Source organism: Vigna unguiculata, chromosome 3, assembly GCF_037176805.1.
Source record: "Vigna unguiculata cultivar grain cowpea cultivar isolate G323 ecotype 2 chromosome 3, ASM3717680v1, whole genome shotgun sequence".
Taxonomy (NCBI): Eukaryota; Viridiplantae; Streptophyta; class Magnoliopsida; order Fabales; family Fabaceae; genus Vigna; species Vigna unguiculata.
The window spans coordinates 53,848,874-53,864,301 of NC_140794.1; the positions used below are offsets into that span (position 1 = coordinate 53,848,874).

General features: G+C 36.0%; 1 protein-coding gene across 9 annotated transcripts; it reads left to right on the forward strand.

The window, feature by feature from the left end:
- The first annotated feature begins 1,790 nt into the window (after positions 1–1,790).
- LOC114179400 (protein SWOLLEN 1-like) lies at positions 1,791–15,409 on the forward strand. Of its 9 annotated transcripts, none has more exons than XM_028065731.2 (17): positions 1,791–1,953; positions 2,073–2,167; positions 3,564–5,371; positions 5,466–6,218; positions 8,740–9,125; positions 9,299–9,610; positions 9,704–9,765; positions 10,132–10,184; positions 10,269–10,376; positions 10,454–12,216; positions 12,404–12,512; positions 12,695–12,875; positions 13,548–13,612; positions 13,708–13,823; positions 13,897–14,766; positions 14,911–15,008; positions 15,105–15,409. In XM_028065731.2, exons 3-17 carry the CDS (start codon positions 3,574–3,576, stop codon positions 15,106–15,108), a joined length of 6,678 nt encoding a protein of 2,225 aa, XP_027921532.1. In that variant the 5' UTR covers positions 1,791–1,953; positions 2,073–2,167; positions 3,564–3,573; the 3' UTR covers positions 15,109–15,409. The 9 variants fall into 9 exon arrangements, with proteins under 9 accessions (XP_027921532.1, XP_027921536.1, XP_027921535.1 ...); XM_028065735.2 differs by having other exon boundaries at positions 10,269–10,325; positions 10,469–12,216; XM_028065734.2 differs by having other exon boundaries at positions 9,299–9,583.
- Positions 15,410–15,428: the final 19 nt, after the last annotated feature.

A 15,428-nucleotide genomic window follows, 5' to 3' on the forward strand; every position in this document is an offset into this window, starting at 1 on the left:
TAGTGATACACTCGCTGGACGAGTAATCTCACTCTTGAAAATGTATTTTTCGCCTAGCAAGATGACGTGCTAACTAAGCGAGTGAATCATAACTTGAGCAAATGTTGACTGATTTACTTTAATAACTTGGTAACTTTTATGAATGATTGATAAGTAATTGATGAATTATGACATGCTGATGCGAATTCAAGGAGAATTAGTATTGGATTAAGTAATGTATGCATTGATGTACGAGTCCAGTTGAAAGTTATCTTCACGCTCTAATAACCATGTATGTGGTGAAATGAGCATGAGATCCTAGCCTAAGGGTTTTACCTTGACTAAATGTATTAATGGACTAACCTTGTATGTGGTAGAGTATAAGTCTTTATCTGCCGCTTTATAGAGCATGAGATACCACTGCAAGTGCACAACTTACCAGGATCCAATATCAATGCAATAATCGGTCATCAAGTCATATATTTAAGTCTTTATATGAAATTGAATAATAGATTATGTATGACTTGTGTAACTTGATTTATAAATGATTAATCTTTTATTTACATTAGCTTACCCTTCTTTTCTGTATCTTTCTGGTGTTTGTTTTCTTTTGCAATGATCATCTGATTGGTATGACCATTTGAAATTTTTATGGTTGGATTAATGCAAAGAGGAACAAATGCAATTGTTTAGTTTGTTATTTAGAATTTCCGAAATATAAACTTTTCTTTTTGAAAAACTTCTAGTTGGTCATGTAATTTCAGTTTATTTTATTTTGGGATGAGTGCAATATGATATTCATATGTTAGAATTTATATGTTTTGATTTCATCAGAAATGTTGTTTTGTTGAATGGTTTAGACGGTTAAATAAGATGTTATAATATTTACTTGGTATATATTTACATGGTCTAAATTTAACATAAATAAACTTTTCAAAATATACGGAAATATAAATAATTTGAAATTTTAATTTTAGTACTATAGGATTATAATAAATTTAATATGAGAATAGTTGTAATAATATAAATTTTTAATTTATAAATTATGGTTAAATATGTTTTTGGTCTCTTAACTTTCAATGAATTTTAGAATAAGTCTATTTCGAAACTTTAGACCAATTTAGTTTTTTATCTTTTGAAATACATGGATTTAGTCATTTTAATCAAATTTTGTTAGGTTTATATTGAAATTTAACGCTTGAAATGTCAAATAAACTTAATAAAATTCGATTAAAATGATTAAATCCATGTATTTCGAAAAATAAATGACTAAATTGATTTAAAGTTTTGAAATAGACTAATTCTAAAATTCATTGAGAGTTAAGAGACCACAAACATATTTAATCCTATAAATTATTATTTAAATTATCATTATACTAATTAATTATTTTTATCACTACAATTAATTATTTTTTTTAAAAAATTTGTTGTAGTATCAATAACATCTGAAAATAATGTACCAGTAATTAAGATGAATATATTAATAATATGTGATAATTTTATTTTTAATTTTTTAATTAATATTCGTCTAGAGTCACACTAGTTAACATTTATAACTAAATAAATAAATAAAAGGCCGGGTCTGCTTTTGACTTTAACACGTGTATTAGTAACTTTCTAATCCTTTTTAAGTAATTTTAAATCAATATATCAACTTTATTTGCTAATTCATTTAATGAAAAATTTATATATTAAAGAAAATCTTAATCTTAAAAAAAAAGTCATAATAAAATTAGTATTCAATACTATACACAAAGACAAATTGACAATGCACACTTCCTCTGTAAAATTTAATGCTAATGGGAAAGAATATAAGAAAGGAAAAGAAAAGAAAAACAAAAATAAAAAATCTGCTGGGAAAGTGTCACACACTTCGCGTGTTGGTGTCGTTTCTGCTTTTTCTCTCACTACTCTCTCTATCTTTCCGTCGTTCGCCGGAACCCTAATTCGATCCGTCGGAACTCGCACTCACCGGTGAGTCTCTGACTTTCAGCGAGGCATCGTGGACCTTGTCTGTGTTCTTAGTCTTTCTATTTTCGAAGTTCGTTCATTTGATTAAGGTTATAGTGACATAGCGTGAATTGTTGATGCAGTAAATGATTGTACGATTGAGGAATAGGTGAGATCAGAGGGGCTGGATTTCCTCGCCGAATGGAGGGAGGTAGCGTCTTTAGACTTTCTTCTTCTGGTACTTTTCATGTCCTGCTTTTTTTGTTTTTTTCTTCTTGTGATGTAGGGTTCTAACTATTTCTTATTAGGCTTGGATGGTGTATATTGCTCTTTTTTTTTTTTTCCAGTAAAGATATAGGTTTGTTTTTGTTTGGATTTTCTTTATGGGGCGAAGTGGAATTTTTTAATTTCTGATTGGGTTTGACTAATTTAATTGACGTGGAGACTGACTGCTTTTAATTCCTCAAACAAGGTGGCCAATCTCAGTAAATTAATTGGGAAGGTTTTTAAGGATATATTGTTAAGAAGTACTGTTTGTCAGTTCGTTGGAACGGTTGCTGCTGTGTGTTAAAGTCTAAACTGATCACACAATTGGCAAAGTGGATGATATAGGCCATGAAACAATTTTTGTGAGAAAGCTAATTATACAAGCCATTCATGAATGATTTCACGTGAAAGTCTCACGACGTATAACGGTGCTATTTTTATTCAGTAGATTTATGAATAGAGGCTAACTTGAGTGTTACTACGGCACTACGAAGAAGAAGCTTCCTTAGTCTTACTGCGTGATGCTTGTGTTAACCAATTTCTGTGGTGAATGAATGGAAACCACATGGATGTCTTCAATTAGCTGTTTTTATCATCCACACCCTTTTGCCACATTTTATACTCTTAAACAACATTCCCGACCACTTGACAGTCATTAAGCCGTTTGCCACTGCTCCCCTACCCTCAATGTTCAGTGGCTTTCTAAGTGTATTAGTTGTGTGGAATATATATTCATAAATATTAATCATTTAATCCAGATTAGTGACTAGATAATTTTTTAGTAAGACTTTTTTTTTTCTTTAATTATGATATTTTAGGGAATTCTTGAATTGGCATGATATGTTAACTTATGAAATTGCCAAATGTTTCATGATGAAGTTGTTTTCTGCTGTTGGGTAAATTGAGGCTATATGATACCTGCTTCATGGGAGTGGTTGTTCCTAAGTAATCAATAGCAGCTGGAGTGGGGCTAGTTGGGCGGAGTTTGCAGCTCCCAGATGCATGTGTCTCTGTTTTTAGTATATTGATGTGGTGCATCTCAGTTTTGGCACCTCAGAAACATGGGTGGTGGACATAAGCAGTTACTTTTGGGGTTTCTGTATTAGATCTGGTTGGACAAAGTTCACTTTAGTTTCTAGATCTAGATCAGGGAACCCATTGAGCATCCATAACCAAAAGTCCCATTTCTAGTATTTAATGTTGTGCTAATCTGGCTGTTCTGCTCTATTTTAATGGAAGCTGCTTAGGGAAGCATTCTTTTGTCTGTATGTGCATATTTTTTTATGAATGTTAGTATATCAAATTTAAGCGTGTATTTATAGTTATTTGAATTATTTCTCTTATTCTAATATGCTTATTTGTTTCAGGGATACATCCATGGATTATGATGACAATGATTTTCAAAGCCAGAATCTCCATATACCTGGTGAAGGGAGCACAAAATTTCCTCCTGTTTTAAGGCCTTATGCTCTTCCTAAGTTTGATCTGGACGAAAGCCTTCAAGGGCATTTAAGATTTGACAGTTTGGTTGAAACTGAAGTTTTCCTTGGTATTGAAAGTAACGAAGATAACCAGTGGATTGACGCCTACTCTCGTGGGAGTAGTGGAATAGAGTTTGGTTCAACTGCTGCTGAATCTTGCTCTATTTCTAGGCACAATAATGTTTGGTCTGAGGCCACTTCTTCAGAATCTGTTGAAATGCTATTAAAATCTGTTGGACAGGAGGAATTTATCCCTAGAGAAACTGATATACAGGAGTCTGATGCCTTTGATGAACTGGCATGCTTAGCTAAGCAAATGGAGCCTGATCCAAAGCCTGACGATACAAATGAATATAAAGATAACGTTACTGATTTACAGCCACCAGGGTTTATACATGAAAACTTGGTTGGATTAAAGGAAGAAGAAAGAGAGCAGTCTCTGGCTGTAGTTTCCCAAGGTGAACTGTCCATTGATGGGGGTTTAGGTAATCTGCAACCACATGATTTACTGGGAAATGTTGACTTGCCTGTGGCTAGGGGGATTCCCATTACCGATGACAACAGTGATGATGCAAATCAACAAAAAGTTGAAATTGTGGCTGATGGTTCTCTTGAAGAAAAAACTCAAGAGGACTCAGCTGCGTCCTGGCCAAAGAATAGTATTACTGTAACTTCTATACAAAATATCTCTTCTACTTGTGACGTATTAAAGATTCAAAATGTGCAGAATCATGTAGTTGACATGGATCACGAGGATCAAAGTTCTTTACAGATGCAATCTAATGAACAAGATTTGGATTCTTTGGCGATTAACAAAGATTCTGATGTTGACATTCGAACTTCGAATTTAAATGCAGTTGGGGGTGAAAAACATCATTCTGATAAACCTCTTTGTTCAATTCCTATGGAAGAAGCATTGGAAAGTGGCAATGTAGTTGAAGGCCTCGACACTTCTGATAGTAGTTTAGGGGGCTCCTTGGGCATGGTATCTGATGATATTTCTCGCTTGCAGAACACAGGAAGTTGCAATGAAGATGCATGTTTCAGAGATTTGTCTCCAGCCAATGCAAACGAAGATACAATTGTGGATAATCTATCTGCTGTAAATACATGTGATTCACCAATTGTTGCAATTAAAGATGATTCCAGTTCTGAGGGGCAAATAATTGGGGTCAGCAAATCTGACCATAGTACTTATCCTAATTTTCAGAAGAATAATACTGTTGCCCCTACACATAGCAAAAGCAGTGATTCTAAGGAAAATGAGTTAGCAAACATTGGTAACCAGATGGACGTGGAGCTTTCATTCAGTAAGTCAGAGGCATCTATTTTTGCGGTTGGGAATGATAACACTTCTACTATTAATAAAAGTGATGATGATATCAAAGCAGGTGGTTTCGCAAGTTTAAGTTCAGTGAATTCTACAACATCATGTATTTTGGTTCAGGAAACACAAGTATGTGAAAACAATGAGCCTGACAAGCAGGGTGACCATGGAAACTTTTGTCGAGATATTTCTGGTGTTGACCTGGCAAATAAAAATGCCACTACTGATTCCAGCGTAATGAATTGCAATGTTGACCAACCGCATCATGTTGATTGTGGAGTTAGTTCATCATCTCTTAGTACAGATAACATGGAAACTAAGTTGACTACTGCCACAGTATCAGATGTTGAGCCTGTCAATAATTCAGGTATACTAATAAAATAGAGTTGATTAAACACAAGGATATGACCAAAGCCATTATATGGTTTAACTACATGTTTTTCTTTTGTCTTATTTTTCAGACTCACAATATATATTAGAAAATATTAGTTTAACATCCTGTGAAATGGCAGATGTTACACTACCTAACAGAGTTATATCCACACATGGAGTTACAGATCACTTTGAAGTTCAAGGAGGGATGCTTGTTGGGTCTGCTTCTATTAATGAAAAGGACTACACAGAAGCTACCATAGCCAATGAAGCAAGCGCTGAAACTACCTTAGCCAATGAAGCAAGCGCTGAAGCCACAGTAACCAATGAAGCAAGCACTGAAGCCACTGTAACCAATGAAGCAAGCGCTGAAGCTAAAATATGCATTGAATTATGCTCTGAAGGTAAAAGAGCCAATGAATGTAGCTCTGAAGCTAAAATAGTTAATGACGTAAGCTCTGAAGCTAAAATAGTTAATGACGTAAGCTCTGAAGCTAAAATAGCATATGAAGCAAGTTCAGCTCTTCCTGTTGGGTCTTCTGAACAGGAAACTGCTTCTTGTCTTGATACTGGAACTGAAAAATTACATTTTTCTGATACATCAAGACAACCGTTGAACGAGACAATAAGCAGTTGTGTGACAACTGCTTCTGGAAAGATGGATAAACCTCAAGAGGCGCCAAGTGATAAGGCTGATCAGGAATGCGCAAAAGAGGCTGGTGTGGGTCTAGTTCTCCATGAATCGATAGAGAAGCAGGGTGATGAAGTTTCCCTATCTTTTACCAAAGATGACAAGGAGGCAATACAAGAGTTCCATGACAAGTCATCCTCAAAAATAACAGGTATTCTTTAAAATCCTGTTGCATGAGATTCATGTGATCATCCTAATAGAACAATGGAAAAAATAATATAGCATACAACAACGATTATGATCATTTATCTACTTTTTTCTAATTGAATGATCTATGCTTATGTTCTCGCCGGTCTTGACTGTTGATTACATCATGTAACCTAAAGCAAAGCATTGTTATTATCTACATTCATGAAATATGATATCATGAGTATCTCATTATTCTTCAGTTTATTTATTATTTCACACAATGAGAAACGTTGTTCCTGCTGTATTTTTCCTCTTATTATTTTTTGGTGCACTTAATAAAGTTTTAGCCAAAAAAACTCAGTGTTGTGTTGTTGAAGAATGCTTGACAATTTTATTTTAAAATAGTCATTTTGTGGCTTCTTAGATGTCGAACTAATTCTAAACTACAAGTGATTCTTAATCATTTCATCTCTTTGGGAGAATTTTTCTGCACCAAATAAAAAAATATCTGGAGTAAGGGAAGCCTCTGCAGTATATCTAGAATTAAAGTTACAGTGTAGCCTTTTTTTGGCTTCATTGTGGATTGAATTTCTGGTTTGATAACTGATCTTAAATTCAACATTGGCTTATATGACTTGTCAGTTTTTTTCTCCCTAAGAAACTAGAAAGTAATACATTTACTCGTGATATACATGTGTGATTGATTGAGCAGAAATGATGAAGGCAAGGAAAAGTGAAAGTTAAATTAGTGGAGAAAAGCAAACAAGGACTGTTTTGCCACTAAAAGTGAAAATGGAAGACTTGTTGAAAATGGTTATATTATTACCACCCTAAAACATTTGTTAATTTATAGAAAATGCTTTTGATTGAACTAAGGACTGTTTTTCGACTAAAAGTGAAAACGAAATACTTGCCCTCTTGTTTCCACTTTTGAGGGGTGTTTGTGGTTCAATTTTAATATGTTAGTGAAAAAATAATTTGTTCCAATTATTAAAAAAGTTTGGTTTAGTGTATCAAATTCAAACCAAGTCAATCTAATTTTTTTTGGTTTGGATCAAATTATTTCATTTCAGTTTTTGTCTATTTTCGTAAGGTAATAACACACTCTCTTGATCAAATGGACAAATGAAACTTCATTAGTAAGAGTAAAGGCCTGAAATGATACATGCATCAATATTTCTTGCAGTTAATTTTTCATTTAGCGATTAGCTCTTATTCAATAACAAGTTGAATACATTGTAATTATTAAAGACTTATTCAAAGTATCAAGTTTCATCCTAAATCACAACTTAACCAAAAATTATAAATCACTTGTCGAAATAATCTCAAGTTTCTAAAGATAAAATTACATATTCATAATCGATTGTTCATAGACTTATTAGGTTTGGGTTTATTTAATATTAAGTCGGAAAGCTAATTTAATATAGTGTCCTTGTGGTTTGGTTTGATTCTGTTTAGTTTGAAGTTTGAACATGAGAAGTAAAAATTGAGCCGCACCAGATGAATTAATGCAGTTCTTTTTGGTTGTCTATTTCTTTGGATTGGTTTAGTTATTTGGATACATTCTTGAATACTCCTTTTTTCTTACTAATAGTAGGGAAACAAAAAAGTAAAAAAGGCCGTTGAGTTGTTTTACCCGCATATATAATTCTTCTATTACCTAAGCTTTCTTTTTTAATTTTTTTGGGGGAGAGTTGTTAATAGGAAAAATTAAGAATTGAAGTTTGAAACCTATACAATTTAGAATGTGCCGAGTGTAAAATATATGATCCTGATGCAACAAACAATAATGGCAATATTGATTAATGGGCAATCAAAAGGGCTCTGGCTAGGTTTCAAATACTTTTTAGACCAAGGTCATGGATGATGCCTGTTATGAACTGGGAGCTTGGGACCCTGTTCATATATGAGAAGAAGGGGTCACGAAAGAAGGTCCATAGTAAGACATCCTTCCAAAGCAAAATCAGGAGCAAATCTCCCATTTGAAAAGAATGAGATGAAAAAATGTACTAGAGAGGGTTGAACCTAAGAGATGACTGTTCTGGGACTCTCATGTCATTTCTATAGCATATACTCACGTTACAACAAGTCACAAGTATTTTTTTGTGTTGTCAAAATGTTGACTTACCATGCTTACAATGACCATATTTCTCTCCGCATCACCTCATCTCTTTATTTTGTCGTGTGTGCCTTTGAGAGTGATGGTCTCTGCTTGTTGCATATGGTGGCATTCTTATTCCTTGTTAGTTGTCTACCTTTAAAATGTTTATTGGGCCTGCCCTGTATTTCGTTTTTGCTCGCAGTTTCCTTGCACAGCAAAGCCAGTAGTGAACTTCTGGTGAACGTTGTAAATGTTTGGTAATTGTGTACCTGTTTCTCCTGTCCTGTTCTAAAGTTATCCAATCATATGATGATAGAATGTTGACTATAACATATGCAAATTATGTGTTAGTTGTTTTATAGTTGTAACATGCATCCCTTCCTGTTTAACATTTTACTGAAGTTCTTTTGGCTTCTGCACCTATGAATAATTAATTTTGTAGGTGAAGATTTATCTGGAAATGAAGGTTCCAAATCTTCTTCTTTGCCTGATTCTTGCACCAAATTGCATGAAACGGGAAGCAGTCCTGCCAACCATACTGATAATGCTCGTGGTACCTCTGTTACTTTTCGAAGCCAACCTGAAACTGAAAAAGATGTGAATCGAGTTAAGGCTTCCGGTCATCTAAACCCTTCAATTTCTGAATGCGTAAATAAGGATGCATTGAACACGTCGATGGGTCATGATCCTAAGGGGAATGATGCATCTAATGACGAGATAAGCTTAGCTCCTGTGGCAAATTTGCCCAAAAAAAGTGTTTCAGGAAAGACCTCCAAAGGAACAAATTCTGGCAAGAGGCAACGAGCTGCAGCCAACCAAGATTCGATGGTAATCCCTGTTGTGGTTCATGATCTAAGTCTAAAAGCTCTACTACCCGAAATCTATTCTCTGTAATATTTATATCTTGAAAAATTCATTATACAATAAATTCTTCGTTTTTTATTCCAAATTCCAATGCACTAATTTTTTTTTCCTTTTTTCTTCTGTTCTTATTATTGAAGGTTGGAGAGGAACTGGCTTCTGTAGTAGGTACTTCCAAAACCAAAGTGGCTGGAAATATGTCCCGTGGGAGTCCACAAATATCTGATGGTGTCATGGCACTCACTGTTTCTCAAGGAACACCTGAACGCAAACCTAGGCGATCCTCTAATAAGACAGCTGGAAAGGAAACTTCTAGGAAAGGAAATAAAGGAAAAAGTCCAGGAAAACATTCAGAAAGAGTGGATCGATCAACTAGCTTGTCTTTGAGCCCATCACCTGGTTTCCAAGTGATGCAATTGAATGAGGTGCAGCAGTACGGGCATGTTGATTATGTCAGTACAAAGCAATTTGCTATTTTAAATGCTTCCACTTCTAGCCTTCCAGATTTGAACTCTTCTGCTTCTCCACCTGTTCTGTTTCAACAGCCTTTCATGGATATTCAGCAAATACAATTGCGTGCACAGATCTTTGTCTATGGAGCGTTGATGTGAGTTTAAATCTTAGCTATATATATTTTAGTTTCTTCGTTGTCGTGGAGGCTACATGGAACGTGATGTGCATGCATGCCTATGAATTGTATTTCTTCATCCATTCCCCACAAGTATTCTGTACCTGTCTCTCCTAAACTCCCATGGTTAATTAAAAATGGGATCTGATTTTCTTTTAGGGATTTCAGATTTAATTGATTTGTTGAGCCTAACACCTATTTTATGCTCGTTCAAACAATATACTACATTAAAGCAAAGTAACTTCATGAGATAATAATCTGTTTAGGTGGCTTGATATGTCTGTACTCTCTTCTGTAATAGTCAACAATGCCTGTTATTTCTCATATTGATTGATGTTGCTGCAGTCAAGGCATGGTACCTGATGAGGCCTATATGATATCAGCTTTTGGGGGGCCAGGTCTTTTTCTAAATCATGTTCCTTTTTCATGCTCATTTCTCTTATTTGTTTGTACAAAGTATTGAGTATCATTGTGCTTTTTAGATGGTGGAAGGAGTATTTGGCAGAATGCCTGGTCTTCCTGCATGGAGAGGCAGCATGGTAAAAAATCTCATCCCATTAACCCGGAAACACCTCTGCAATCAAGATCCGGTATCCTATATGCATACATACATAAATACATTAACTTGTTTAATTTTTTTCTGTAATTTTATTGTATAACTATATAGATTTGAGATCTGCAGGTGCAAGAACCACTGATGTAGCGGTTAAGCAAAATGCACTTCAAGGTATCTCTTCACCTCTTGGCGTAACCGGCAACAAGGCTACTCCGACAATTGGCAACCCATTAGTACCCCTTTCATCGCCCCTTTGGAGTTTACAAACTCCTTCCTGTGATTCCCTTCAAAATGCCCTTGCAAGAGGTTCTGTTGTGGATTATTCACAGGCACTTGCTTCTTCGCAATACCAAACCCCACCTTTCAGAAACTTTCTCGGACACAACACATCTTGGTTATCCCAATCCCCCCTTCGTGGATCATGGACTCCAATTCCTGCCTCTGATAACAACACTTCACATATTTCTGCATTACCTCTCACAGATACAATTCAGTTCAATTCTGTCAAAGGATCTTCTGTTCCTCCAAGTATTAAAAATGCTCCTCTTGGTCTGCCAGCTTCTAGTGCAGGCGTACAAAGTCTCTTTATGGCAACTACCCCTTTGCATGATACAAACAACGTGATGGTATTGAATGCTCAGCATTCTTCAGATCCAAAACCCATAAAAAGAAAAAAAAGTATGGTGTCCGAGGATCTTGGGCTGAAAGCCATGCATTTGCAGTCTCAACTAGTACCAACTCCTGTTGTAAGCAGCCATATATCTACTTCTGTTGCCACTGCAACCCCTGTTGGGAGTGTGCCCATAACTACTGTTGAAAAATCAGTTGTATCTGTAACTCCTCTATCTCTTGCTGAACACCTCACAGGTGAGTGGAATGTTAAGATGAGGATTTTGTCAGATGAGTCTCTTACAAAAATTAAGGAGGCTAGAGAGAATGCTGAGGAAGCTTCTGCTCTTTCTGTGGCTGCTGTGAATCATAGCCTGGAGATATGGAAACAGTTGGATAAACAAAAAAATTCTGGACTGGTGTCAGATATTGAGGCCAAATTAGCATCTGCTGCAGTAGCAGTTGCTGCTGCTGCTGCTGTTGCAAAGGCAGCTGCTGCTGCCGCCAATGTTGCATCAAATGCTGCACTGCATGCAAAATTAATGGCTGATGAAGCATTAGTTTCATCTGGTTATGAGAGTTCTTGCCAAATTTCTTGTTCAGAGGGTATGAATAACGTAAAAGCAACCCCTGCGTCCATCTTGAAGGGTACTATTGGAACCAATAGCTCTAGTTCTATCATCGGAGCTGCGAAGGAGGCTGCAAGGAAGAGAGTGGAAGCTGCTTCAGCTGCTAGAATACGAGCTGAAAATATGGATGCTATTGTGAAGGCTGCTGAGCTGGCAGCAGAAGCTGTATCCCAGGCTGGAAAGATTGTAACTATGGGTGATCCTTTGGCATTAAATGACTTGATAGAAGCGGGTCCAGAGGGTTGTTGGAATGCAGCCCGAGAATCAAGTCAGCAAGTTGGCTTGTTAAAAGACATGACCAGTGGTCTGTTTAGCGCTGGCAATATTGGAGACAGACCTGAAGCTTCCCAGATACGTAATAGAGATATTTCATCTGATGAAAAGGGGAAGAAGACTGCTGCAAGAGAGAAGTCACCTTTTCATACAGCGCAGAGTGAGATATCTCAGGACCATATGAAAGGCATTGGTGGCATTTCTTCTATTAATGTCAATGAAAAGAGTTCAAAAGGACCAAACCTAGTCAATCCCATTGACGTGCTTCCTGAATCTGAGATTGAAATGCAGGTTGCTTCCACAGCTGGCAATAGACCAGAAGATGTGGAGGAAGATAGCATAAAGGAGGGCTCACTTGTAGAGGTTGATTTCATCAATAGTGAATTTGATTAGAGTAACTAGATAATAGCCATTTGATTTCATTGTGACCATAACATCTTTGGCGATTATTATGTCATAGTTAATTAAAATTAGATGCAACGTTTCCAATTTTGGGACTGGTTTTGAATTATATCTTTTCCTGGTTATCTGAAGCAATCATATGTTTCAGGTTTTCAAAGATGGAGAAGGATTTAAGGCAGCATGGTACAAAGCCAAAGTATTAAGTGTGAAGGATGGTAAAGCTTATGTAAGCTACGATTTTCCTGTAGATGATGAAGGTTAGTTTTTGAGAACAAAATACCTTAATTACTTGACATGTGAGACAAACTATAAGTTTCTTTTTCAACTTTTGTACTACTCGCAAGAGCCAATGGACCTTGATATTTTTGTGGTGTCTGCCATAGCTTTAATACACATTCTCAATTTAGGTCGGAAAATTGAGAAAAATATTGTTTTACAGGTGCAGGGCCTTTGAAGGAATGGGTTTCACTTGAAGGTGAAGAATACAAGCCTCCCAGAATACGCATTGCTAGTAATATAACTGGTTTGCGTAACGAAGGGACAAGGAAGAGACAGAGGGCAGCTATGGTAGATTATAATTGGTCTGTTGGGGATAGGGTTGATGCATGGGTAGAAGACAGGTATAGTTTTACACTTTCTAGTGCCTTTAAAGTTTATTTGTTTGACACTAATCAACAGAATTAGAGGAAGATTTAGTTCCTATTACTTTTTCAACATAAATGAAACATCACATTTTTTTAACTAATAATTCTGTCGACCATTGATTGTAATCTGATATGTTTGATTGTTGAGAATGTAAAGTTTCTATAACTTTATTAATTGTAGTTAAGATGCGATCAAGACATTTGCAAAAGAAAATGGATTTATTTCACAGAATAATCAGTATTGCACCATTCTAGCGAGTGCTTTTGGGATATAATACCAATAAATAGACTCATTGGGTTTTTTAAGGATTAAGTGTGCAGGAAAAGATCAGATTCAACTCATCCTGATATTAGCCTGTCTTGTAGAAGCTTCAAAGTTGCAAAGCCTTAGTGTTTTGAACGGAAGCATAATTTCTTTTATTGTTGCAATTTTGTAAAGCTGAAGCACTTTTAATTAATATTTCAGGCATAGGTTCTGGTTAGATAAACTTCGTTACACTTTTAGGCGAAGAAAATAAAATAAAACAAATTAAGCTTATTCCATAAGTTAAAATCAATGTATCATCTCAGCTTATCTAAACAGGGCCATAGTTCTATATATACTCCTATATTTTACTGTAGCTATCTCATTTTATTGTTTTTTATCAGCTGGCAGGAGGGTGTTATCACTGGTCAGAACAAGAACGATAAAACAATAACTGTTCACTTCCCAGGTATGTGCATTATTTGATTAAACTTTAATGGATATTGTGCTTACAATTGTGTATATTCGGCCCCTTTGAAACACTGTCTAATTGATTTGCTGCAGTTAGTGGAAAAACATCACTTTTCAGAGCTTGGCATCTACGTCAGTCTTTTATTTGGAAGGATGGGAAATGGGTTGAGGCTCCCAAAGCTGGTGCAAATGACAGTTCTACACATGAGGTACTTCGTTTGCAACCTTTCTGATGCTTTAATTTTATGCATGCCTGCACTGAGTTGTATGTTTGGTATGCAGGGTGATACACCTCATGAAAAACGAGTCAAGTTAGGTAGTCCTGCAGTAGAGGTAAAGGGTAAGGACAGGATTCTGAAAGGAACTACTGCCGTGGAGTCAGCAAATCCTGGCGAGTTGAGGTTACTGGACTTGACTGAAAACGAAAAAGTGTTCAATATTGGGAAGAACAGCAAGAATGAAAATAAATCTGATGCACACAGAATGGTAAGGACTGGTCTTCCGAAAGAAGGATCAAGAGGGATTTTTGGTATTCCTAAACCTGGGAAGAAAAGGAAATTTATGGAAGTAAGCAAGCATTACGTTGCTGATGGGACAAGTAAGATCAACGATGGAAATGATTCGGTTAAACTTTCAAATTTCCTGATACCTCAAGGTACCGGTGGATCACGTGGGTTGAAAAATACCTCAAAAAATGATACCAAGGAAAAACATGGAGCTGGCTCCAGGCCTGCTTTTAAGTCTGGAAAACAGCAGAGTGTTTCGGGTAGAGTGATCCCACCGAAAGAAAACACTTTATCAACCTCTCGTACTAATGATATGACAAATCGTGCAGAAAGGATCAAGGATTCTTCAAGTAATTTTAAGAATGTATCTCAGAGTGAAAATCAGGTGGAAAGAGCGTCCTATTCTGGGAACATTGGAGCTGGGGTTGGACCAATCTTGTATTCGTCCCTTGAATCTTTAACTGATTCTCATCCCACTAAAAAGACATCAACATCAAGGGCAAGTAAAGGAAAACTTGCACCTGCTGGTGGTGGAAGGTTGGCTAAGATTGATGAGGAAAAAGCCTTCAATGGAAATCCTGTGAAGTCAACATCTGATATCGCTGAGCCTCGTAGATCCAATCGCAGAATACAGCCAACTTCCAGAGTAAGATCATGCCTGACATTAACTGAAATTGGTTGTTCTATTATGCGTCTACAATAAAGCCATTTTTATTATCTGACCTGTAAAAAACTTTTTTTATATTGTTGTCTTTTGTTGAGTCTGATGGTTTTGACTTTGCGTTGGCAGCTATTAGAAGGATTGCAGAGCTCTTTGATTATCTCAAAGATTCCTTCTGCTTCACATGAAAAGGGTCACAAAAACCAGAATCGGAATGTTTCTAGGGGGTGAGAATTTGTGTACATGTATAATTCTTCAAGTGCGTCGACTGCTTTTGAGTACCTTATGAATATATTAACATTTCAACTTTTTTACTGCCACAGGTAACCAAGGTTAAACGAGAAGTTGCTATGTGCGGTTTAGTTGAAAGAACGATACACTCAGCATAGATGTGTATATTTATTTATAATAGGGAACATAGGATGGGAAATTCTTGTTTCCTTTGTTTTAGGCAGACTAGTCCAGTAGATGTTAATATTGATTTTATGTTGTTTACAGAATGATTTAATTTGATCCTGTAGGCTGTATATGGAATTTATCCATGTTGACTTGTTTATAGAAAGGTTTGTTGATATGATCAAATGGTAAAGTGATGTTCCTCTTTGAATATCAACTTGCGTTCGTCTCCTGTGGTAGTTTGTTATCTC

Excerpts from the sequence above, each read along its gene's own strand:
- LOC114179400 (XM_028065727.2), top strand. The coding sequence starts at position 3,574 with ATGGATTATGATGACAATGATTTTCAAAGCCAGAATCTCCATATACCT. Across the intron at positions 12,513-12,694 it reads TTTTCCTGTAGATGATGAAG|GTGCAGGGCCTTTGAAGGAA; the intron begins GTTAGTTTTTGA and ends ATTGTTTTACAG. Across the intron at positions 12,876-13,547 it reads GATGCATGGGTAGAAGACAG|CTGGCAGGAGGGTGTTATCA; the intron begins GTATAGTTTTAC and ends GTTTTTTATCAG.